Below are 25,561 nucleotides of genomic sequence, written 5' to 3'. Positions count from 1 at the left end.
CATTTTCATTTATTTATTTTTTACATTTGCAGGTTTAAGGAACTTTTTGATAGTGCTAATGGCACATGAAGGAAACAGCTTTTGCCTTTTAAATTCGTGTGAAATTATTGCCTGTTCCTGAAAGGAGCCCTCTGTCTAAAAACACTGTCCTGTGTAGCAATAGTGATTATCTGAGTGACAAGAACATTAGATGTAAGAAGCAGAGGCGCCAAGCCAAAGGGGGGCATTGTTGAGGGGAGGAGACGGGAGGCATCGCTGGTGTAGGGGGCGCATTTTGTCCTTGCACAGGGTGCCATATTGCCTAAGTCCATCCCTGTAGGAAGACCCCTGCTGGGTTAGGTCAAAGGCCCATCTAGGCCCTCACCCTAGATGGTGCCAGTGGGAAGCTCACAAGCAAGACATGGCTGAAGTAACCCACCATCCTTTCCCAGCACTGGTATTCAGAATCAATGATAGACTGCCCCTGATCCTGGAGGTAGAATATAGCCATCATGATCTTGAGCAGGCATCCCCAAACTACAGCCCTCCAGATGTTTTGGACTACAATTCCCATCTTCCCCGACCGCTGGTCCTGTTAGCTAGGGATCCTGGGAGTTGTAGGCCAAAACATCTGGAGGGCTGTAGTTTGGGGATGCCATGATCTTCAGTCATGGGTAGCTTTATCTCTGTTAATTTCCCTTTTAAAGCCTTATAAGTTGGTGCCCATCACCACATAATGATCATTGCCTTGTTGAAGTGATGGCAGTATCCACACATGTAAGAGGGTGACGTCAGCAGATTCAGGGATACTCTGAACTTTACAGAAGTACACTCCCCCCTACCACCCCAAAAATCTGTAGGACAAAAATATCCTGCTAAAAACACCCCTACGAGGACTGAGGCTCCTCAGAAGCCACTAAATGCTGCATCTACAGTATTGGTGAAGGGGCTTGAGAAATGGGGGGACATGGGGAAGTGAAAAGGAGTTATCCTAAAGGAAGGCATGTCTGGTTGGCTTGAGCACTGCATAGCAGCACCCCACACTGCCACAATTAGTTGATAGCCCCACCTGTCTAAAACTATTTCTAAATTAAACTTTTCTATTAAAAAATGCATGAAGATTAAATATGAACTGATCTGTCACAGGGTATGAGTATTTTCCTGTTCATATGAACCAAGAAACTCAGCTCTTATGATCTGCATTTATACGTACACATTTTTGGCAACGTGAAACACCACAATGTGTCCTAAAGCAGAAGTATAGCTGCGGCTTGTGGTTTGAGGAGTTTTAACTCCTCTCATTTTGCCTGGCTATTACTTGATTTAGAAGCCAACCCAAAATTTCTCCCCCAAAATCAATATTTGTCCATTTCTGTAATTCCTCCCCTCTCTTTTATCCTCTTGCTGTCAATGCTACACTCAGAGCATCTCCAGTGATAGAAATACTAAACTTTCTTCTTAGCATCTCTCCTGCTATAGTTAAACTAAGTTCTACAAAAGTTATGAAGTGCTTATTATCTCTCTCACACACAGATGCTTAAAAATTGGTGTTTTTGTTCTCAGTGCTCGTACTTATGAGTTGGTGCAATCAGCTTTTACCCCTTCCTACCTATCTTGGTCAAAAGAACTCAAGTGACATGGGGTGGCGGTTTCTTTGACGCATGTTGTGAAAGTGTTAAATGCTTGGCTCAGTACGGTCCATGGCTTGGGTTCAATACAGTACATTCTGTGGTTCAGGGGGGCAGGCTGTTCCTTATGCCAGCTCTTGAAATTGCACAAGGCGGTTAAACAGCATCATAAAGCCCTTTTCTCACATAGCAATTCTTGCTTTTGTACTGTATAGAATAACTGGGGGGCGGGGAGAGGGGCAGCATTCTGCCCTCCTTTTCAGTGCTTCATGCACCGCTTCTTTTCACAATTTTTTGTGTTGTGATAATGTGCAGCGCAACACCAGACTGTTGCACCTTCAGACTGAAGCATGATTAAATGCTACATGGAGTTTAGAGTTCGGGGTGCAAACAAACAAACACAAAATTCTGCAAACCAAATGTACTTATGAGTTCTATTTATGCTGCCCAATCTTTCTTTTTTCAGCCTTGCCAGCTGACTTAAGAAGCCAGAAGCCCGCCTGACACACTAATTGATGTGTTTTTTTCAGAACAGGCTCATGCGTGCAATGATTTTGACACGATCAAAGAAAATTTGAGGGGGGTACGCTGTATCTTGAGCATCCAGCCTATGCAACCAACACATACCCTGGCAATATGGTCTATAACTATCCTTCTTGAAACTCATTTTCTTTTCCCTTTTCCCTTGACAGGGTAGGGGTGAGGCGGTAAAGCAGCTTGCTTGGTTTAAAACATAGAAACATTTCCTCACTACTCTGTGAACCAGCCAGTCATCACTCTTGCACAAATGTAGCTTTCTATGATAGAAATCAACTGAAGCCGTGTTGCCAAGCAGGTAGAATCTTCTGTGGGCGTAGGAGATATTTTGTTTAGAGCCTCAAGTTGGCAGATCCTAAAGGCCCCCCATCACACCCTGCCACAGCCTCCATAAGGGCATGCTGTTACTAGGAAATCCACAAAACATGCTTGTGGAATTTTACTTCCTTTGCTGTTGGGTTAAAAACAAGTACTGGCAGAAGCCAAGCATGGAAAGTTTCAACCAGAAAGGTTAAAGTTTGACAATAACATGGGGGAACAGAAAACAGCGAATTGTGTATGTGAAAAGTTGAGCAACCTTCGTAACAGGAACGGTTAGGCATGTTGGCTTTGCAAAGCAAATAGTATTTATCTTCCAAACTTTCCCAAGGATTCCAAAGCATTAGAAGGAAGATAAGCTTATGAAGAGATAGAAGAGTATTTATTTGTTGTATATATCTATATTCATATGAAGGGTGGGGAACCTGTGGCTCCCCAGATGTTGTTGGATTCCAGTTTCCTTCAGCCCTAGCCAGCATGTTCAGCAATGATGGGAGGTGTAGTCCAACTCTTCCCTACCCATAATTTATTCACTACCTTATCAGTAATTCGTCCCCATGAAGGTTCACACAATAAAATACCCAGCATTAAAAACACAAATATATGAGCTGCTTGAAAAAGAATTAAAAAGGAATCATGAATGCAATCCTAAAAGCAGCAGATACAAATAACACAGATTCTGAGTTTTAAAGCCTAGGGAAATAAAATGTTATTTTACCTGGCACCTAAGACATCAGAGTGCATGTCTGCGTGGGGTTGCCATATGTCCTATTTTTCCAGGACACACACTCTTTTTCATGCGTAGAGTTGTCATAACGATCCATAGTTAAAAGTAGAAGTTGGCAAATGTGTCCTCTTCAAAATATGGCAACCCTACGCAGCCCCAGGCATTGCAAAGAGAGGGGCATTGCAAAGCCAGGACACCAGTGTGAATGCGGCCTACTTCCTGGTCCCCACTGAAGCATCAGCATCAGTCCTAAGTCCTCAGAGCACTTTTTAAAAATTTATATCCTGCCCTTCCTGTTAAAGGAGCCCATGATGGCAAGCATATCAGTGCTAAAGTAATGCAATTTAAAATGTCTAAAATCAATTCCATATATGTAAATATGTGTATGTAAAAAGGGGGAAACAATTCCAGTGGACATGCAGACTGGGATTAAAAGTGTTACTGAAAAAGGAAGGTCTTTATGAGGCACTAGAAAGACAGTAGAGACTGTGCCTGTCTAATATTTAATGGGAAGGCATTCCAAAGGGCAGGTGCCACTTTACATACAGTATCACGATAACCCTTACAACTGCTGGGTGAGTTAAGTCACATGATTATCCCTGTGTCACAATTTTCAAGGGGGTCTAAGACAGAAAGGTAGTGGCTTTCCTAAGGCCACAACACACATATGCTGCTACAACCCCCTATCTCTCTGCAAACTTGTAAAATAAAACTGGACGTTAACGATTAGATTTATATCTAACTGCAACCTACTACTAAAATATTGCAATGTTAGAAATGGAAGGAAATACTGCTGATAATATATTCATAAATTCAGCCAGTACAGCTGCAGAAAATTAAGTCACGCTGGACACATTTCGGTACGCATAAACATGAGCGGAAGTACTGTTGACAGTTCAGTGCATAATATAGTTATGGCGCAAAATATTCGGAGCAGAGTGATGGGTAAATGTATGACTTCCGTGGCCTCAGTATTTGGCTTTCTACAAATGAGTTGTAGGCATAAGGTGTGCCTGTCTCTTCTCTCCCTTCTCCCTCATTTTGGCACCTGGTAAAAACCTAGGCATTTGAAAGATACTAGACTTGGAGATAGGTACCCCACTGTGCAATTTTTAAGGATTAGTAGTCCTAAGGATATGTGGTTTTATATGCTATATGTGATTTTATCCCCCCCCCCCCCGCACTTTGTGATACAAATTTTTACGTAATTGTGATTGTTGGAACTTTATCCAAGGTGGGGTTTTGTTTTGTTCTTTGTTTTTATTGTACCATGTCCCATTATGGTGAAGATGAATAAATAAAAGAAACTGAATCTGTGACAGAATGAAGTAGGCATTGGGGCAGGGTGGCGACGACTTTCCCTGTCAGAGCTAGCTGAAGAAATTTCACTGTCTGAGGAGGAGAAGCAGTAGATGGTAACACCCCCCCCCCGCTCCCAGTCAGGGGTCATAGTCCCAAGGCTGACCAAGATACTTTGGCACCTGAGGCAGAAAACCCTCTCACCAAATCTCCGAATTAAAGTTAGGCTCTCAGTCAGGCATATTTGAAAATGTTAACCTGTTGGGTTTACAGTACAGATAGCAATGCCCACCTCTACCAATGAAAGGTTTCTGGGAGTGAAGTTACTTTGAGATGTTCGGATAAAATGTACTTGCATATTCCAGTGTCCTCATGGAAGTGTTTGCCAGTATGCTTCAAACCCTGCAAGAAAGTGTGTTTAAGAATGAATGTTTGATTACATTGTACCAAGCTACAGGGTTGCTCTGTTTAGTGTCCTGAGAGAGAAGAGAGAAAAAATACAGCTGGGAAGATTCTGTAGTTCTAGAACCCTTGTCAGGTTTGATAAATAACTTTGTTCCCCCTTTCAGCTGACACCATCCAAAGACTATTGATTTTTATTTCTCCTGATAGTGCTGCTGTGCTCTTGTCACCTCTTATCTCTCTCCCTCCCTCTCTCTGTGTAGCCCTCCCTGGTACTCTCTTTTGAAAGCAAAAAAAATGTACAGTGAACCTTGCACAGTCCTAAGCAGTTGGTGCAAATGGCTGTTTTCATTCTTCTACCTGAAGGGGGTGAGGGAGCTCAATGTGTAATGTATTAACTAAAGAGAAGAACCCCTTTAAGGAAAAGGGGGGGAAGATCAACACATTTGCTTCATTTTTGCATTTACCGGAACAAATAAACATTTAGAAGATGCTCAGGAATGGCTCTTAAGTTAGGAAAGAGATGAGCAATTTGTTTCGCATGGTGAGGGCCCATTTGGAAATGTATTATCCTTAGTCAGAGGACTGCAGGTAATTTGAATACTGTAGGACCACATAATTCAAATTATTTCACAGATGATGTAGTTACGGTCACCCTTTTCCCCCAAGTGGTTGGATGTTCCAGGGGTGCAGTGTTGCTTATCCAGGGTTGGTTTATTTTAGAAGGAGGTCACAGAAGTCGACATTTTGTAGTATTGGTGTTTATTTTCAAGTACTCAGGTTTAGCATAATTTTGAGGTAGACAGCTTAAAACATTCAAGCAGGTTTGCTGCATGCCAAATCTTCTGAGAGGCACTGCTGCATTCCTAGATGCTGTTAGCTTACAGAGCCCCCTAAACCCAGCTTAATAATAATAATAATAATAATAATAATTTATTCTTCATACCCCGCCCATCTGGCTGGGTTTCCCCAGCCACTCTTAACTATCCCTCTCTCTTCCTTTCTGAACTCTTAACAACAACAACAACAACAACAACAACAACAACAACAACAATTTATTATTATTTATACCCCACCCATCTGGCTGGGTTTCCCCAGCCACTCTGGGTGGCTTCCAACAGAAAAATAAAATACAATAATCTATGAAACATAAAAACCTCCCTAAACAGGGCTGCCTTCAGATGTCTTCTAAAAATCTGGTAGTTGTTTTTCTCTTTGACATTTGATGGGAGGGCGTTCCACAGGGCGGGTGCCACTACTGAGAAGGCCCTCTGCCTGGTTCCCTGCAACTTGGCTTCTCTCAATGAGGGAACCTGTCAGAAGGCCCTCAGTGCTGGACCCCTGCAGTCTGATTCTTCTGTTCCCTTTCGTGGACACACACAGAGAACTGGATTGCATTGTTCGTAGCTAGGAGGGAGGAAGAAAATGTATTCTTGCTAACCCCTTCTCTGGAAGCAATCTTCTAAATATTAGCTCCCATTTAGGGGCATCACCTGAATATCCCAAGCTATTCACATTCTGTGGCAAGTCCAAGGCTCTGGCCAGATATTACCTTAAGGCAAACTCAGCCATGATAGTGAGTGAGCTCCCATTGCTCGGTCCCAGCTCCTGCCAACCTAGCAGTTCGAAAGCATGTCAAAGTGCAAGTAGATAAATAGGTACCGCTACAGCGGGAAGGTAAACGGCATTTCCATGTGCTGCTCTGGTTCGCCAGAAGCGGCTTTTTCATGCTGGCCACATGACCTGGAAGCTGTACGCCAGCTCCCTCGGCCAATAAAGCGAGATGAGTGCCACAACCCCAGAGTCGGTCACGACTGGACCTAATGGTTAGGGGTCCCTCTACCTTTAGAGAAGCAAATGGATGTAAATAAAACCATACATCCCAAATACACCTCTCTCTGCACTGACCTTCGTTACAAGGATATTGAGTCCTAAGCCCAGAACCCCTGGAGTCTCTCACATCTCACAGATTGGGGTGGCATGTAACAGTAACATCAGCTGAAAGTCTAGGGGACACATGGAGACCCTAAGGAGTATCGGCTACCCACACAAATGCAAAAGAGGGGTGGGCGTAACTCTGGAAATAGAAGTTGCTGGAAATAAACTTTGTGAATATTTCCCCTCTTCTCCAGACTAAACGTGTCCAACTCCCTCAATCATTCCTCATAAGGCTTGGTTTCCAGACTGTTATTTTATTGGTTGCCCTCCTCTGCACATGTTCCAGCTTTTCAATATCCTCCTTAAACTGTGGTGCCCAAAACAGGGCACAGCACTCCAGGTTGGGTCTGAGCATGGTAGAATAAAATGGTACTATTACTTCCCTTGATCTGGGCATTATACCCAAAGGTAGCAATTTTATTCTGTTATTAATAATCATGTTGGCAGCACAGTTTTGTAGATAACCATTTTTAGAATTAAAACAAGCACTCCTGTAAAATGCCCATATGAAGAATGAAGTGCCAAGGCATGTACTGGCAGGATTATGCCACAATGTTTTTGACACCAACAGACTCCTGCAGTCTTGTTTGGCAGAACTTTGGTGCCGAGACAGCAGTGACATGAGATAATTGGCAGATCAAATATTTGCAGTGAGCATATTGCTTATGTTTTATTTTGTTATGTCATAAACAGCCAATCCCAAATGCCCAGAAGTTGAGATCATTTTCCCTCCATGGACAGGTTATTTGACTCATGCATGCTGTTTGGCAAAACCCAACATCTAAAACGGGAAATGCACAATAGGTAACAATGACATCATTTTTGGACTGTCCTGGTCCTCTTAGTGACGGCATGCAAGCTTTCCGTCTGTTGAAGTGTTTGTCAAGCAAGATGACTCTTGTGAAATTTGATATCCTACCATCTTTCTCTCCCCGCCCCCCCTTTTCTTCTTAAAAAGTAAATTATGATTGTTTCCTGTTCTGGAAATGAGATTGACTGTGAGTAATTCTTGAGCTGTCATGGAGCACTGTAGGATAGGCATCTGTGCCAGGAAGACAAGACTGGCAGATGAAAAGGGATGATTATGGAAACGTTTAAAAGGGGTCAACTGGAAGAGAGCCAGGGCAAGGATAACTAAAACAAAAGAAAAACAGTAAGCTAGCAACATGCTACTGTGGGTGGCAGGCAAATTAAAATGATAGGGAAAGAGCAGAATCATTTGAGGCAGTTGGGTATTTCAAGGTCCACAAGGAAGTGGCACAAAGGAACTGAAAGCCTGTAGAAGAATAAGGGGTTGCGCATTGGCTAACCCAACAAATCAAGTAGCAGATTAATACATGGCACTACTCCTTCATCCCACAACCCATTGGTCTGTGTGCACAAACACTACACACTTATATCCCAGGCCTTTGTTTTATACTATTGCACCCAGTTACCAGCCGCTGGATCATTATTGTGAAATGTAAATTTGTGATTTTGATGTTTTAGGTTTTTTTAATGTTGTAATAATGGCGTTTTGTATTTTATAATTTTATTATGGATTGTTTACTGCCCTATGGTTCTTCGATGAAGATGGTCTATAAATGAAAATAACACTTCTAATAATGATATATTGTATGTGCCTAGGCTCCTCAGCATGATTGGGAGACCCTGCTTTCTGCAGGGTTCTCAAATATGTATCTATGGGAAAGGCCCATAGCTTACTGGGAGAGCATTGACTGTGCATGCAGAGGTTCTGAGGTTCAGCCCCTGGCTGGGATTGGTAGGGCTGGCAGAGGCCACTGCCTGAAATTCTGGAGAGATGCAGTCAGTGTAGACAGTACAGAGATACATGGACCAATGGCCTGACTTGATAATGCATGTTCCTTTGTACTCAAATAACTGATCAAAGTGCAGAAGATGGAGCGGTGAGTGTGATCCTTCTCCTCTCTGTGTTAAGAACTCCATCAGGGCCTGATGGAACAGACCAAAGGCCTATTTAGCGGACCTTTTTGTTTCCCAGCTGCTACCAGTCAGATGCCTCTGTGAGGGTCACAAGTGGGAGATGAGGGTGACAGACGTCTCTCACTGCTGTTCCCTATTAGCTGGTGATTCAGAGGCATGCTGACTCTGAACCAGCATGAGTTGTACCCATTGATAGCCTTATATGCCATGGGATTTTTATTTTATTTTATTAAGACCTGTTTCCCCTAATTCCTTTTTTAAAAGCCATCTAAGATACTCAACGCATGGGACGCGGGTGGCGCTGTGGTCTAAACCACAGAGCCTACGGCTTGCCGATCAGAAGGTCGGCAGTTTGAATTCCCGTGATGGGGTGAGCTCCCGTTGTTCGTTCCCAGCTCCTGCCAACCTAGCAGTTCGAAAGCATGTCAAAGTGCAAGTAGATAAATAGGTACTGCTCCGGCGGGAAGTTCTCCAGAAGCGGCTTAGTCATGCTGGCCACATGACCTGGAAGCTGTACGCCGGCTCCCTCGGCCAATAAAGCGAGATGAGCGCCGCAACCCCAGAGTCACTCACGACTGGACCTAATGGTCAGGGGTCCCTTTACCTTTACCCTTTAAGATACTCAACCACTATCTTTCCCTATGGTGCCATTTTATTGCTATCTGGAGGGGCTATAGCAAAGGCAGGACGAAAAAAACAAACCAGAACATTTGTGGTATAAAAAGTTACCCAGGAAAGGTTATTGAGGTTGATAGATAACGAGGCAGCCTTGCAGAAAAATTCCCTCCCTTTATCTGGTGGCAGCAAGTTGTTTATATTTGGGGGGGCGGCGTTGAGCAGAGGAGGACACACTATGTTAGCAGGGAAATCCTTTCCCTCAGATGGATGGACGGAGGGTGGCTGGGGGGGGGGCTGTCATCAGCCCTCTATAAGCTTCTAGAAGGTCTAAACAGGGTGTATTAATTATAAGAAAACCGGCTTGGCTGAGCTGAGGAGGGAGTCCGCAGTTCCTCCTTTTGAAAGTCAGAATTTGAGCTATGCAAATGAAGCTTTGGGGGATATCCATTTCAGTTTCCAGATGTTCTAAGTGACGGTGCCACAGGCTAGCTAAAGGCAACTTAGCACTGGTCACTGGTAAGCTAGTAGACAAATTAGCAGTGTTCTGAACGTATGCGTTTTGGTGCAGGCTTAGCAACGGCAGGTCAGCTTCTTGCTTAGTGTAAGCAATTGATCCTAGTTGAGAACACAAGCGGCAGAGCCTGCTCTTGCTTTCATGCAAAGGGATCTCTTCCTTCCTCCCTCTTTGAAGGTGGCAGAAGATGAGCTGTGCATGCACTTGTCTTTGTGCTGATTGACACAGGGGACAGCTGTGCCAAGTGCACGTAGAGCCCAGCATCTCCATGCCACACAACAAACTCTCTGGCAATATAGCAGCCACTGCATATGCAGAAGCTCCTAGAGGCTTCCCATGGCAGTTGCCGCTTCCAGCTTGGGGTAAACAGATTGTACAACACTACAGAGCCTATTCTCTCGTCTAAGAGCAGTGAGCAGCCACAACAGAAACGAGAAAGCGGGGGAAGCATCTCCTGTGGCCATCAGTCTTGTACAGAGAGCATGTTATCACTGGAACGTGTATTTGTGTGCGCGTGTTTTTGCGTGTGTGTAAAACCTCCCTAAGAAAATGACTTTATCCACTGATTCAGGAGCTCTTGAGAGCACTTACCTCCTGCAGTATGCAATTAATGTGGAGAAATGTATTGTGTGTTTTTTAATTACACCGTGTGCATGTGCTCCTTTTTAGATGGTGCCGCTAATCAACCAGGCATGTGACGTCCTGCTGAGTAACTTAAAGGTCTATGCAGATTCTGGCACAGCTTTTGACATCCAAAGGTACTTTAATAAATTAGAAACGAGGGAAGTTTTTACAGGTACTTGATTTGCCAAGCTGTTCTAAGTATGCAATTATTTTACAAATGGAGTTTTTAATTTTTCTGTCTTGATGTGGACGCTGTCACTTTCAAATAAGTATATCTGCCCCCCAACCCCTTGTTTTACAACAGCACAATATTTTAACAGTAGCAATTACAAGCAAAAGTAATTGTAGTGGAGTATCTAATCTGCAGCTGCCTGTAACATCAGTGGGGGGGGGCAGGGGGAGATTGTTCTTAGTGGCTGCATCCAGCCATCATGATAAACCATAGTTTATCCTGATAGGAGTGAGCCTAGGCAAGACTTAGGGCTCACACACTCCTCTCCCTCTTTCCTCTCCTTTTCATGCCACAGTTACAAGGAAATTAGAATTTTGCTTCTATTTTTTTAAAATCAATCACAGTTTAGTACCACATCTGAACCCTAAACTGTGGTCCATTTTTAACTATGGTTTCTCGAAGCAATCCATCTTCATAACTCAGACCCGTTTGACAAAGATCCTTTCCAGTGTTAATTGAACGCTTCCTTTTGCAGATTCTGCCTCTTTTATTGCTTCTTGTTGATTGGGAGATTATTTATGGATAAGCAGAATAGCTCTCATAAAAAGAGAAAAGATTTTATGATATTCATTCAGTTTCCAGATGAGGCTCCTGATAAGCTAGTATGGAACAGAGCAGTCCTAAGAGGAGTTGGGGAGCCATGGAACAGGTGATCCTCTGTCACATCTGAGCCCTGCCAGCTCCTGCTGGCCAGGGCAGAAAGTGGGGCATTTTCCTTTTTTGCTGTACTAGCTCCAGGCTGCTGCAATAGAGAAACAGCAATCAGGCCCCTCTTCAGGAAGCATCCAGACTAAGATCCAGCACCACCAGTAACACTGCCAGAAAAGCTTCTTACTTGCTCTCACTTTTGGTGGATCCATAGCAGCAGTGCCCAGCAGAGAAACACCAATAATAATAATAATAATAATAATAATAATAATAATAATAATAATAATAATAATAATTTATTATTTATACCCCGCCCATCTGGCTGGGTTTCCCCAGCCACTCTGGGCGGCTTCCAACAGAAAAATAAAACACAATAATAATTAAACATTAAAAGCCTCCCTTCAGATGTCTTCTAAAAGTCTGGTAGTTGTTTTCCTCTTTGATATCTGTTGGGAGGGCGTTCCACAGGGCAGGCGCCACCGCCGAGAAGGCCCTCTGCCTAGTTCCCTGCAACTTGGCTTCTCGCAACGAGGGAACCGCCAGAAGGCCCTCGGTGCTGGACCTCAGTGTCCGGGCAGAATGATGGAGGTGGAGACGCTCCTTCAGGTATACTGGACCGAGGCCATTTAGGGCTTTAAAGGTCAGCACCAACACTTTGAATTGTGCTCGGAAACGTACTGGGAGCCAATGTAGATCTTTCAAGACCGGTGTTATGTGGTCTCGGCGGCCGCTCCCAGTCACCAGTCTAGCTGCCGCATTCTGGATTAGTTGTAGTTTCCGAGTCACCTTCAAGGGTAGCCCCACGTAGAGCGCATTGCAGTAGTCCAAGTGGGAGATAACCAGAGCATGCACCACTCTGGCGAGACAGTCTGCTGGCAGGTAGGGTCTCAGCCTGCGTACCAGATGGAGCTGATAGACAGCTGCCCTGGACACAGAATTGACCTGCGCCTCCATGGACAGCTGTGAGTCCAAAATGACTCCCAGGCTGCTCACCTGGTCCTTCATGGGCACAGTTACTGTTGTGACGTGGGGTTTGTGATTTCAGCTCTCTTGACATAACATGCTGGAGACAGTTCTCTAGTAACAGCTCTTTATTAAAGTGAACAAGACTGAAGACTGAGGAGAGGAAAGCTACATTTATAGGGACAGGGGACTAGCTAGGAAGGGATACATTTTGGAGGGAACAATATCAAGCAATCACAGTGCTGCCTTTTGGAGGAAACCAATAAGACAGAGGATCCAAATACAGCAGCTTAAATGAACCAATAGTAGCTGTACCCTCTGGAACCAAAAGGCAGTTACTTTATCCTAATGCAAATACAGACAATAATAATACAGATATAAAATCCTTTGACTCAATACACAACACCCCTCCCCCCCTAGTGAGCACAGCAGACGTAATCCCTCAGGTACTGTGGGGTCCTACAACTTCTACCTGATCTCCTGACAACAGGTGTTGCAGGTTCTGGATTGGGTGTTACCTGTGGTGGAGGGGCTGCTATAGGGGTTTCATCAGGAACAGATGGAGTCCCAGACATCTCAGGGTCCCCGACCTGTACCTCGTCATCATGAGGACTAGCAGACCCTGGTTCATTTGCTGAAGCCCCTGGTGACTGCACCTCTGGGCCATCTTCACTCTGGTCTCGCAGCTGTGCGTCATTAGCCAGGGATGAATTATCTGACTCCTCCCTGCTGAGCGCCCGGCGCCTCAGCTGATCTATATGTCTCTTCCAAACTTGCCCATTTTCCAAGGTCACATAATAGGACACAGGTCCACTAGCCCGGGTGATCACACCAGCCACCCACCGCGGACCTCGTGAATAGTTCCTCACCCAGACCAGATCTTCAGGGGCGAGATACCTTGTTGTGTCAGTCTCAGCCTGGGGGGTTGCTCTTGAATTACGGTTTGGCATTTTATCTGGGTGGACATAATCCAGCACCGTTACCAGTCTTCTACCTAAGAGCAGCTCGGCTGGCGACTTGCCCGTCGCAGTACACGGTGTCGCATGCTGCAAAAATAACATTCGCGCAATGCGAGCCGACCAGTTACCCTCCATTAAGCGCGCAATGGATTCTTTGGCTGTTCTTACCATGCGCTCAGCCTGCCCATTGGAGGATGGGTGAAAGGGCGCGGATGTGACCCCTCTTATAAAGTTATCAGCCAAGAATGCCCTGAATTCTTGGGATACAAAAGCTGCCCCATTATCTGATACAATGGTCTCAGGTAACCCGTGGGTAGCAAACAGCTGCCTCAACACCTTGATTACGGCAGCTGATGCCATGCTAGGGACCATCGCCACTTCTAACCATTTGGAATATGCATCAACGATAACCAAAAAGACCTTCCCTTGGAATGGCCCAGCAAAATCTATGTGCAGCCGGCTCCAGGGAGTCCTGGACTGCTCCCACCAGTGGACTGGTGCTCTGGCCACTTCTGGCCGCACCTCTTGGCATGCCTTGCATGTTCGTACCCATTGTTCTATGTTCTGGTCCATTCCAGGCCACCACACATAACATCGGGCTAGTGACTTCATTCTGACCATTCCCGGGTGTCCCATGTGAAGCGTCTCAAGAACCCTGTTTCTCAGTGGTGCTGGGATGATCACCCTATCTCCCCATAGGAGACAACCCTTATGCATGGACAATTCGTGCTGCCTTGTCGCATAAGGCCTGAATTTTTCTTCATGCGGACCACCTGGCCACCCCCTCCCCACCCAAGTGAGCACACGGGAGAGAACAGCATCTTTCCTAGTTTTCTCAGCTATATCCGTAGCTGTTACAGGAGCCCCCGGAAGTGTTTCTAGCATCATAATGTGCTCCGCCGGAGCAGGATCCTCATTGCTCCCGCCAGGAAGGGGCAATCGACTCAGCGCATCAGCATGGCACAACTGTTTCCCTGGCACATGGGTCAAGGTGTACTGGAACCCATTCAGGAATATTGACCAACGCAACATTCTGGGGGAGAGAATTTGTGGCGTTTGTTTGTTTGGGTTGAACAACCCTAACAGTGGTTTGTGGTCCGTTTCAATGGAGAAATGGCGACCGTACAAATAATCATAGAACCTTTTGATTCCGGACACAATAGCCAGTGCCTCTTTATCAATTTGAGCATAGTTGCGCTCTGTGGGCGACAACGTACGGGAATAGAAAGAGATGGGCTTTTCCGACCCATCCGGTTCCCTATGACTCAGCACAGCCCCCAGACCGTATTGAGAGGCATCACATGCCAGGACCAGCGGCTTTGACTCATCATAATGAGCAAGGACGCTCCTGCTACTCAGCATTCCTCGCAAGGAGTCAAAAGCCTTCTGCTGCTCCCGCCCCCATCGCCACACATTCTTTTTCTGCAATAGTCTATGTAATGGTTCAGCTACCGAAGCTTTCTGGGGTAAGAACGAATGATAAAAGTTAATAAGTCCCAGGAATGACTGCAACTCCGTCTTGTTCTGTGGTCGTGGTGCCTCGATGATGGCCTTAATCTTAGCATCTGTGGGGTGGATGCCTGATGCATCAATTTTAAACCCCAAGAAATCCACAGTTGGCACCCCAAAACTGCATTTTTCTTTTTTCAGTTGCAACCCCACCTCCTTGAACTTGAGCAACACTGCACGGACACGCACAACCAGTTCCTGTGGGTCTTTTCCAGCAATCAAAACGTCATCAAAAAATGGCAAGACCCCCGGCAGACCTCTTAACAGGCGTTCCATGAGCCCTTGAAAAATCCCTGGGGCCACACAAACTCCGAACTGTAATCTGTTAACTCTGAACGCCCCTTTATGTGTGACAATAGTCTGTGCTTCCGCTGATTGTGGGGTTACTGGCAGCTGTTGGTAAGCTTGTGCCAGGTCAATTTTGGCGAACACCTTGCCCCCAGCCAGTTTAGCCAACAGATGTGATACGACTGGAATGGGGTATGAGTTTCCCCTGAGTGCCTTATTGATAGTACATTTGTAATCTGCACATATCCTGACTTCCCCATTTGCTTTAAGGGGCGTGACGATTGGAGTCTCCCACTTAGCAGAGTCCACGGGTGAGAGAACTCCCTGCTTGACCAATTTATCCAGCTCTGCCTCGATCTTGGGTTGTAGTGCAAATGGCACTCGCCTTGGTTTGAGTCGGATTGGGGCCACCCCGGGGTCCAACTCGAAGTCAACTGGGGGCCCTTTGTAACAACCCAGTTTTCCATTAAAGAGACCAGCAAATTCCTTGCATAATGCCTCGCTCATCTCAGGGCAGGTTTGGATTGAATTAAGCCCTGAGATACTCAGTCCCAGGGCGGGGAACCAGTCAGTGCCCAGGAGACTGGGGCGACTGCCCTTTGCAATCACCAGTTTGAGTACAGCCTGTTTGTCCCGGAACTGTACTCTCACGGCACACATTCCCATAACATGGATGCGGCCTGCTGAGTACGACTGCAAGGTTGCCGGGAAGGGCTCCAGAGGGGGCAACTTACCCCTGAGGAAGAATGTCTTCGCGGTCTGGTCCGACACGATGGTGAATGCAGATCCGGAGTCCACCTCCATGTCGCACTGCTGACCCTCAATCTTCACCTTGACGTGTGCCTTGCCTTGCGCTGGAAACTGCACGGCCCTCCCGTTGATCTCTGTTACGTAGTGGCAGTCCTTTAGAAAACTAGTTGCTGTGGGCGGTCTGCGATGCTCCAGTCTAGGTGCTCCTGTTGCTCCCGACGCCGCCGATCTACAGACCCTGGCGATGTGACCCGTCTTTCCGCACGTCCGGCACATAGCATCCCTGAAACGACAACTCTTCCGCTCATGGTTTCCGCCACAACCTGGGCAACTGCCTCGGCGATCTTTGTGCACTGTGCAGGCCTGACGCACCAACTCGACCCCACGGACTGGGCTCTGGCTCGGAGTAGCCTCTAGCTCGTCCATGGCATGCGCAACTTCTATCTGTGGCTTAGTGGCCTTGCGACTGGCATCAAGCTCCTCTCTTTCATAATTCTCCGTGGCGGTGGCCTCCTTCAAGGCTGAAGCAAGGGTAACCTCTTCTTTAGCCACGATGCGTCTTCTGGCTTTCTTGCTGCTCAGACCACCAATAAACCGATCCAGGAGAGTCTCTTCCAGATTTTGGAAGCCGCAATGCTGAGCGAGCTTCCGGAGCTCAGCCAGAAATGTGGATACAGACTCCCCAGCACGCTGCTGCCTCTTATGGAACTCCATCCGCCGGGCCATCTTGGTCTCAGTAGGCGCCAAGTGGCTTGTTAGGCAGGCAAGAATATCTTTGAGAGATGTCTCACTCAGCTTCGCTGGAGCAAGTAATGCCTTGGCCAGCTTGAAGGTCTCGGGCCCACAGTAGCTCAGGAATGTGGCCCTTCTTTTGCTGGCATCGGTGATCCCTTGAGCCACTGCAAAGAACTCGAAGCGTTCGACGTAGTCTTCCCATGTGTGGGGCTCTGATGGCTGGAAGGGCTCCAATACCCTTGGACTCTCCATTGTCCTAGCGGGCAGGGTCGTCTTCTCAGCTGGCCAGTGAGTCTTGTTCTCAGCTGCAATCCGGACTCTGAGGCAGGGCTGTGTTTAACCGCTCCTCAGCATTCCGGATCCCATCCTCGTCGCCAGTTGTTGTGACGTGGGGTTTGTGATTTCAGCTCTCTTGACATAACATGCTGGAGACAGTTCTCTAGTAACAGCTCTTTATTAAAGTGAACAAGACTGAAGACTGAGGAGAGGAAAGCTACATTTATAGGGACAGGGGACTAGCTAGGAAGGGATACATTTTGGAGGGAACAATATCAAGCAATCACAGTGCTGCCTTTTGGAGGAAACCAATAAGACAGAGGATCCAAATACAGCAGCTTAAATGAACCAATAGTAGCTGTACCCTCTGGAACCAAAAGGCAGTTACTTTATCCTAATGCAAATACAGACAATAATAATACAGATATAAAATCCTTTGACTCAATACACAACAGTTACCCCATTCAGAACCAGGGAATCCTCCACACCTGCCCGCCTCCTGTTCCCCACACACAGTACTTCTGTCTTGTCAGGACTTCTGTTGATACCCCCACCAGCTCTGCTACTCAGGTAGTTAGGATTGTGCTCTGACTTAGCATAAATCTGACTTCCGTTTTCAATGTCAGCATTGACATGATTCTACATGATCGGAGTGAAGAGTGAAAATGCAACCAAGTAAATTCTGTTAAGTGTAAGTGTGTGTGTTACATATGTATTTATATATTTTTATTTCTCTGCACTCAGTACTGCATGCCTGATTTTAGGTTCTGTGTAAGATCTGTGTTGTGTAAGATATTTACGTTGGCCCATTCACAAATGCAATTATCACTTGATGTTGCAGTCATCATCAGATAAACACCTATGTGTGAACCAGCCCCAGAACTTTTGCAGAACTAAGATTCAGAAAATGGGTGTGTGTGTGTGTTGTGTTGAGAATTATTAGCAAGTATACATTCAATTTCGTAGTTTAAAAGTAAAACTTCTTTACCATTTGTAAAAATGAAAGGCATAAGTATTATTCACAATCAACTTCAGAAGATGATGTGCTTAGTTTTTCATTTTATAAATATCTCCTGCCAGATCATCCAGAAATGAATCTTTTAAAAAACTCAAATTGTCTTAAGTAGGCTCAGAAAAATAAACCCTAGGAGATAGTTTTGCAACAAAGGCAGAAACAGAAATGTGGGATGACAAACACTGCGGTTTAACAGCAACCTTCTTAAATCTTTTACAGGAATTACAGTTGCTTTACCCTGGATGTTGTTGCTAGTGTGGCTTTTGGTACCCATGTGGACTCCCAGAAGAATCCTGAGGATACGTTTGTTAAGAACACCAGACGATTCTTTGAACTTTCATTATTTAAACCCATCTTAATCTTAGCCAGTAAGTATAACATCACAGTGCTCTGTACATGGCCCAACTGTTCCTAATTTTATTTCTTAAATGATTGTTTGTTACAAACCAAAAGTTGCCCATGACAGTGGTTTAGAATGCAGCAGGGAAGAAGAGAGATTATGCAAGAGCCTCAAGCATGTGTAAAAGGAGAATGTATTAATATGGTAAAATTAAGGGTCACACACCTTTTTTGGACTAGTGGGCACTATGCAAATGTTGAGAGAGCATGTGGGTGCCATAGAGAACAGTGTATAACGTGAAATTCAATAATACAGGCATGGAGACATTTTCTCCATAAATTTCCAGCTAGAAAATGCTTAACCCTCATGCCAACCCTAAATCAAAGATTAGGCTGTGAACCCATACCCACTTACTAAGGAGTAAGCCCCACAAAGAGGCTTCTGAGTACCGGGAGGTGTGTGTACTGTAACTAATAAGCAGCGAAATCTTAATGAGTGCCTGGGTTTAGGTCATGCACTAGAGCAGGCATCCCCAAACTTCAGCCCTCCAGATGTTTTGGACTACAATTCCCATCATCCCTGACCACTGGTCCTCTTAGGTAGGGATCATTGGAGTTGTAGGCCAAAACATCTGGAGGGCCGCAGTTTGGGGATGCCTGCACTAGAGGCCTGCACTCTTTGCAGTTTTCACATTTGCCTTTTTTCAGGGAGGGAGGGAGAAGATTCTTTAACACCCACTAACACTTATAGTTTAGTAGTATTTGCAGAAAATAACTTTTGGGGACCCTTTTATTTCACACAAACCTTCCACATGAAAGATGTATCTTGGTTGCTAGGGAAAAGAAAGTGCAAACTACAAGGGTCCCACAGACTAGAAAATAAGTCAGAAGCAGGGAAAGTGCATTAAAAGGATAAGTAAGTCCTACTGAATTCAATAGGGCTTATTCCTAGGTTAGTGGGTACAGGATTGCAGCCTACGTAGATTTTAAAAAATAAGCTTGTTTACTTGTGCATGGCATTTGTGTGTCACCCCATATCATAAAGTTTTCTGGGCAGTTTACAATAAGTAACAATTTAAATACAGAATAATCACAAATCCATCAGATTAAAAGTTACGTAAGTACCACAAGAAAACAAAAACTCACTGCACCCCCAAATTGAACACAGATTGAAAAATGGAGGCCAAAATGACATAGTTATTTAAGAGGCCTGTGTGAACAAAAAGGCATTCACTAGGCACCAGAAACATAAGAAGGATTGCTCCAGGCAAACTTGCTTGGGAAGCCTGCTCCATAACTGAGGTGGTGGGATTGAAAAGATCCTTTCTCTGGTGGTTATCCAGGGTGGCAATCATTCAGTACTGTAGCAGGGCTTCAGAAGAGGATCTTGACATTCAGGTAGGCACGTGAAGCATAGCATTGACTGGAAAAATGGTTAAAGACAGATAATGTATTCATGTTATCATTTCTTTGTTACTCCTTAAGACATTTATGGTGGTCATCCTTTCCCCCGCTTAAATTGTAAAGAGCAGTAGAGTTCTAGAAGATTAGTTACCATTATTTTTATTTTTGATGTAACTAACCATAACAGTGATATTAACAATAGGCAAGGGCTACAATCCTATGCACTCTTACCACCAGCAGTGTAGTGAGGCCAGGTTTGGGTTGTTTTTATAAACTTAGGTGCTCCCTGTCAGTAACACCTGAGAGGGCTGAAATTCTCTTTATGTGGTAGCATTTACTAAAACGTGAAAGCAAAACGTGTGACCGCTTATCCTTAACAACATCAAAGTAATGATGAGGCACATTGGAAACAAAACAAGAATTTTATTTATATGCAATCTCTGAGGGTTAAAACTTAATGGATACTTGGAAAAGGCAGAATACTTTGTTTCAGTCACAATTACTTTACAGAATTAAATCAATAACTAGACTTCCACTTTAAACCTGTTTCTGATTAAACGGATTCCTCCAAAAATGGGTATTTGTTCTACTAAACCAGTAAAAGGCTTCCAGCCCCTTGTAGGATCTTTTCTTTTCCCTCAAGGAAATAAACTGACTTGCCCTGCCTAGCAAACCCCTAACCACCCAGGTAATCCCTTGGTAAGCCATTTCTAAATCTAATCCTGACTCATACCAAGCACTACCTGGCAGGTTAACCACCGGGTTCTAATTTTTAACTCCACCCAGCCCTGCTTGGCTTCTGGGTATCCAGAAAGATGAACCCAAGTCTGTCCAATAACACATTCATAGAATTGTGCTGCGCTCCACCTTTCTCTGTAGGCGGAGTTTCTCTCTCTCCATTTGACACATCTATCTAGTATGTTAGTCCATTTAATTATTTATAATAATAGCCACTCAGTGTGTAGAATTGGAATTTATTGTTCTCCAGTTTAATGCAGTAACCGGTTTACTATAGGAATCAATTGATCAAGTCTCAGATTTGTGCCATGCACACAACTCAAGCTTTATGAATATTATGCAGCAAGGTAGTTCCTATGAAGGGAAAAATACTTCGGGGCAAATTCCTCATTTTTAAAAAAACAACACACCAGAAACATTTAGTGACCTTCTATTTAATGGTTCACTTAGTGAAAGGGTACATTTACACAAAACTTTCCTGCAGCCCCGAGACAAACCTTGTGATTGTCTCAAGAGTCTGTAAATACAGTTTGCTGCAGTTAGTCTCTTTGGAGAAGTATATATAAGCTTTAATAGGGCATTAAATGAGGCACCCTGCTTTCCAGAATGAAAAGGGATGATGGAAATTGAATTAATGTAACCTTCCAGTCACATTCTCAGAGCTGTCTTACCTTGCAGGTTGGTTTGTAAGGTGTGTGTGTGTGTTTTTTAAAAGACCTCATAATGAATTAAGTGTGCTATGAGATACATTGCAATGTTGCAGAACCCTCAACACACAGTGAATCCTATTTCTCTGTAGGACAGCCTCCCCCAACCTAATGCCCTCCAAATGATTTTGGACTTCAACTCCCATTGCTCACTTCTAATATTGTAAATTAGAGAAACGTATGAGATGCGTCCTACAACCATGTGTTCATCTCAGTAATCGGAGTAATCTGAGAAAGCATATGTGACTCTCTAGTCAAGAATGACAAAATAAGAAAGCAGTAGTATTTTTTATTTTAAAAACTCTGAAAGGAAAGGAAATCCATATACTCAGGGGTTGTGGATATTTGCATTAATAGCTAATGATGTTTTTTGAAACTCTCTTAAAGTTGCATTTCCGTTCGTAATGGTCCCCCTGCTTCAGATTTTGCCAAATAAGAAACGAGATGAGGTGAATGGATTTTTTATCAATGCCATTAAGAATATGATTGCTTTGAGAGACCAGCAAGACCCAAATGAGGTAAGACTTCCTTATGGTAGGAAGAGCCATGCATGACCCAACCAAATTGTGTGCATTTAGTCCACTGCTTCCTACAGTGATTAATTTGTTGCCTCTAGGATAGACATGTTCAACCAGTCGACCGTGATTTTCCTAAAAAAAAGCTCACCAACTCTGGGCACTCTTCCCTAAAAAAAGCTCAACAACTCCGGGCAATCCTCCCCCCAAAAAGCTCAACCATTCAATGACAATGGGTAGATCACTGCCAGTTTTTTTTAAATAAAAATAAAAAATCCTTCCAGTAGCACCTTAGAGACCAACTAAGTTTGTCATAGGCTTTCGTGTGCATGCACACTTCTTCAGATACCTTCAGATTTCGTGCATGCACATGAAAGCTCATACCTATGACAAACTTAGTTGGTCTCTAAGGTGCTACTGGAAGGATTTTTTATTTTTATTTTGACTGCGTCAGACCAACACGGCTACCTACCTGTAACTAGTTTTTTTTTTAATACTGGGAGTAGATTGCAGTCTCTTGGGATTTGGACATCCCTGCTCCAGAAAGCCCCATACAAGGCACAATGGCAGTAGCCTTTGCCTAATTTTTCACTCCCAGCATCCAGCATACTTCAGAATTATAGTGTCTCTGCTAACTGTAGAGATGATATCAAGCGCAGCAAAGGCCTCAGTCCAAATTGCAAACTCTGTCTGCTGTAATGTGTTCAACAATTTGGCTGATTATTTTGCTCTTGACTTCTACATGTTTTTGCACTTCACGATGTACATTGCAACTGGAGCTGTGAAAAGGGTACGGAAAGTTCACTTTTCTGGTGACTCATATGTTCTTATTAAAACTAGTATTGAAAATTGCACTTAGAACTTGCAAAAAATTTCCAACCCAGTAATTTTATCCATTTAAAAGCATGACATTTCTTCTAGTCTGGGTTTTTAAAAAACAATTTGTGTGTGTGTGTGTGTTTTTGCTCTCTTTCTTTTTCTTTCTCTTTACTTTTGCCTCTTCTCTCTATGTGCTCCCTTATTATAGATATATATTTCCCTTTTGTCACTTTCATCCTTGATCATACCTTTGGTGCTTGGGGCACCCTCCCTGAACTTCTACATGGCGTCACATCCTTCAGGCCACAGCTCAAACCTCAATTCTTCCATGAAGCCTTTAGCTTAATCTCCTTCATCTTTATCCCCAGCTGACATGAACCATAAATACATACAACAACATTTGTGCGTATTAAGGGTTCAATACTCTTGCTCTCCTTGCTATGGTGAGAGGGAAGCCAAGCTCTGGGCAGTGAAAAGAGTCTAAGGCTGAAGCTACACACCAAATCAAATCTACATGACTTTGCATCCTCTCCTCAGCTTGGAAATGGAGACATGAGACAGGGTTGTGGGCTTGTCTCTGTGCCCAAGGGGCACTCTGGGATTGGCAGGGCCCATTAGAATTGCACCTCCAGCTCTGATCTTGTTTTCTGCTACTCTCCACCCCCACCCCACCCCACTCCTGGTCCAAGCTTAGAGCTGGAAAGAGGAACAGATTTTCCATTTACCTCATGCTGTGTTTTGAGACTTAGCACAAGCTCAAGGCCAACACCCTTCCCCTTGCAGGAGGAGGCCCTGGTGACAACAGATTTTTGGTTTGCCAGTTCTAGGTTTCATTTTTAATTTCCCACTGCTTTCCTTCTGGAAAAAAACCCTGTTTACCGCTGAATTGCAACAATCGTTAGTTGGTTTTTCTGCAGACTGACAGTTGTTCCAATTCAGCGGTAAACAGTGGGTTTTCCTGGATAAAACTGTGGGGCAAATGAAAAACAGCTCAGACCTGCGCCTTCTAGCAGAAAACCTCTAGGACCTGTGCTTTCCTGGCAAAAGGTGTGGATAAGGTCTTAGTGTCTGATTATAATAGCACTTGTGAAAATATCCTTGTAGGCCACGTATTTCCTGTTTCGTAAAATAGCAAATAAAAGAAAACAAGAGACTAAATTTGTATGTAAGTGCTCCGATTACCCACCAAATTCCAATGCAGGCTTCCTAGAAACAAGCTTGATTCATTTCAGTTCTTACTGCTTTCATTTCATGATCTGATGCAAGTTTCCAAGTTCCAGACCTGCAGAAATAAAGAATATTAATTAACGAATATCTTACAAACTGAGCACATACTAAATATAATCTTGTGCAAATATTGTGAAAGCATGGAAAGAACTAAATTTGGATCAGTGGTGAAGTTGCTGCAGGTAAAAAATCCCAACCAAATAGCTTAAGTGAGGAAAATGATGCTTACTTTAAATATTTATATTAAATAATGGCCTTCCTTGTATGCTAGAAAATAATTGTACAGTGGGAAGGTAAAAATAATTACGGGAAGTTTTAGAACTATTTACCGGTAATTAATTAACAAAATCTATGTACTGCTTAATTTTAGTAAGCCTCTAAGGAGTTTACAAGAAATATCAAAATTATCAATAAAAAACATTTCAAAATAATTAAAATTAACAGTAGAAAAAGAGATTAAAACATGTTAATATCTATGTATCTGGCTAGGCCTAAATAAAAATGTTTGAGGCAGAAACCAAAAGGAATACAGCAAAGGTTCCTGCCTGATGTCAGTAGACAGGGAGATCCAAAATGTAGGTGCCATCACACTAAAATATTGATTTCTTACAACTGTTGATAGTTTTGTAATTTAGATTGAGCTCTGTGAGGTCATATGCTCTTTTCCCATTCCATTTGCTCTCAATTGGGTATGGTCTTTCTGCCATCATTTAAATGTAGGTAACATTCTGACACCAGCAAAACTATGGATATCCTCCTACTGGGATGTTTTAGGTCCACGCTTCAGAAATGCCCTATATACCTCATCAAAATTGTCTTCTTCTTCTTTGGCGATCACTCATAGCCGAGTAAGATTGTCTTCCATAAACACGATTTTAACAATGTGTAACTGACTGTGGATGCCAATTCTGGATCGGCACATCCTTCCACAGTGGGGACATTGGTTTCCAGGCAGGAGTTGATCATGGTGTGGATTTGCCAAGTGTGCCTTCCTCTTAGCACGTTTCTCCCTTGTGTCCTGAGATCGAGTTTCTTCAAAGCCCATGACACCTTTGGTAAAGGCTATTCTCCAGCTGGAGCGCTCACAGGCCAGTGTTTCCCAGTTGTCAGTGTTTATACTACATTTTTAAAGATTTGCCTTGAGACAATCTTTAAACCTCTTTTGTTGACCACCAGCATTACGCTTTCCATTTTTAAGTTTGGAATAGAGTAGTTGCTTTGGAAGACGATCATCAGGCATCCGTACAACATGACCAGTCCAACGAAGTTGATGTTGAAGAATCATTGCTTCGACACTGGTGATCTTTGCTTCTTCCAGTACACTGATATTAGTTTGCCTATCTTCCCCAGTGATGTGTAAAAATTTTCGGAGACACCATTGATGGAATCTTTTGAGGAGTTGGAGATGGTGTTTATAAGTGGTCCATGTTTCACAAGCATATAGTAAGGTTGGTAGTACAATAGCTTTGTAAACAAGCACTTTGGTTTCCCTGTGAATGTCCTGGTCCTCAAACACTCTGCACTTCAATCAGGAGAAAGCTGTACTCGCAGAGCTCAGGCGATGCTGGATTTCGGCATCAATGTTGGCCCTTGTGGAAAGGTAACTGCCTAGGTAGGAGAAGTGATCAACATTTTCCAACGTTACACCACTGAGTTGGATTTGTGGCGCTGCAGAGGGGTTATTTTGTACTTGTTGGTGCAGCACTTTGGTTTTTTGGATGTTGAGTGATAGGCCAAGCTTTTCGTAAGCTTCTGCAAAGATATTTAGGATGGTTTGGAGGTCATCCTCTGAGTGTGCGCAGCGCACACTACGTTGTCATCAGCATACTGAAGCTCTATGATGGAAGTTACGGTAACCTTACTTTTTGCTTTCAGCCTGCTCAGATTGAAGAGCTTTCCATCTGTTTGA

General features: G+C 44.0%; 1 protein-coding gene across 4 annotated transcripts in view; it reads left to right on the top strand.

Annotated features, from left to right (window-relative positions):
- Positions 1–25,561, top strand: part of TBXAS1 (thromboxane A synthase 1) — a 228,716-nt gene that overhangs the window by 126,603 nt on the left and 76,552 nt on the right. For all 4 annotated transcript variants that reach the window (XM_035128282.2, XM_035128286.2, XM_035128284.2 and 1 more), the window contains 3 exons: positions 10,574–10,662; positions 18,123–18,271; positions 21,479–21,609. In XM_035128282.2, coding sequence (XP_034984173.1) covers positions 10,574–10,662; positions 18,123–18,271; positions 21,479–21,609 — 369 coding nt within the window. The remainder of the gene's footprint in view (positions 1–10,573; positions 10,663–18,122; positions 18,272–21,478; positions 21,610–25,561) is intronic.

This window comes from Zootoca vivipara, chromosome 10 (genome assembly GCF_963506605.1).
Source record: "Zootoca vivipara chromosome 10, rZooViv1.1, whole genome shotgun sequence".
NCBI classification, from domain to species: domain Eukaryota; kingdom Metazoa; phylum Chordata; class Lepidosauria; order Squamata; family Lacertidae; genus Zootoca; species Zootoca vivipara.
This window is presented reverse-complemented; position numbering and strand designations above follow the sequence as displayed.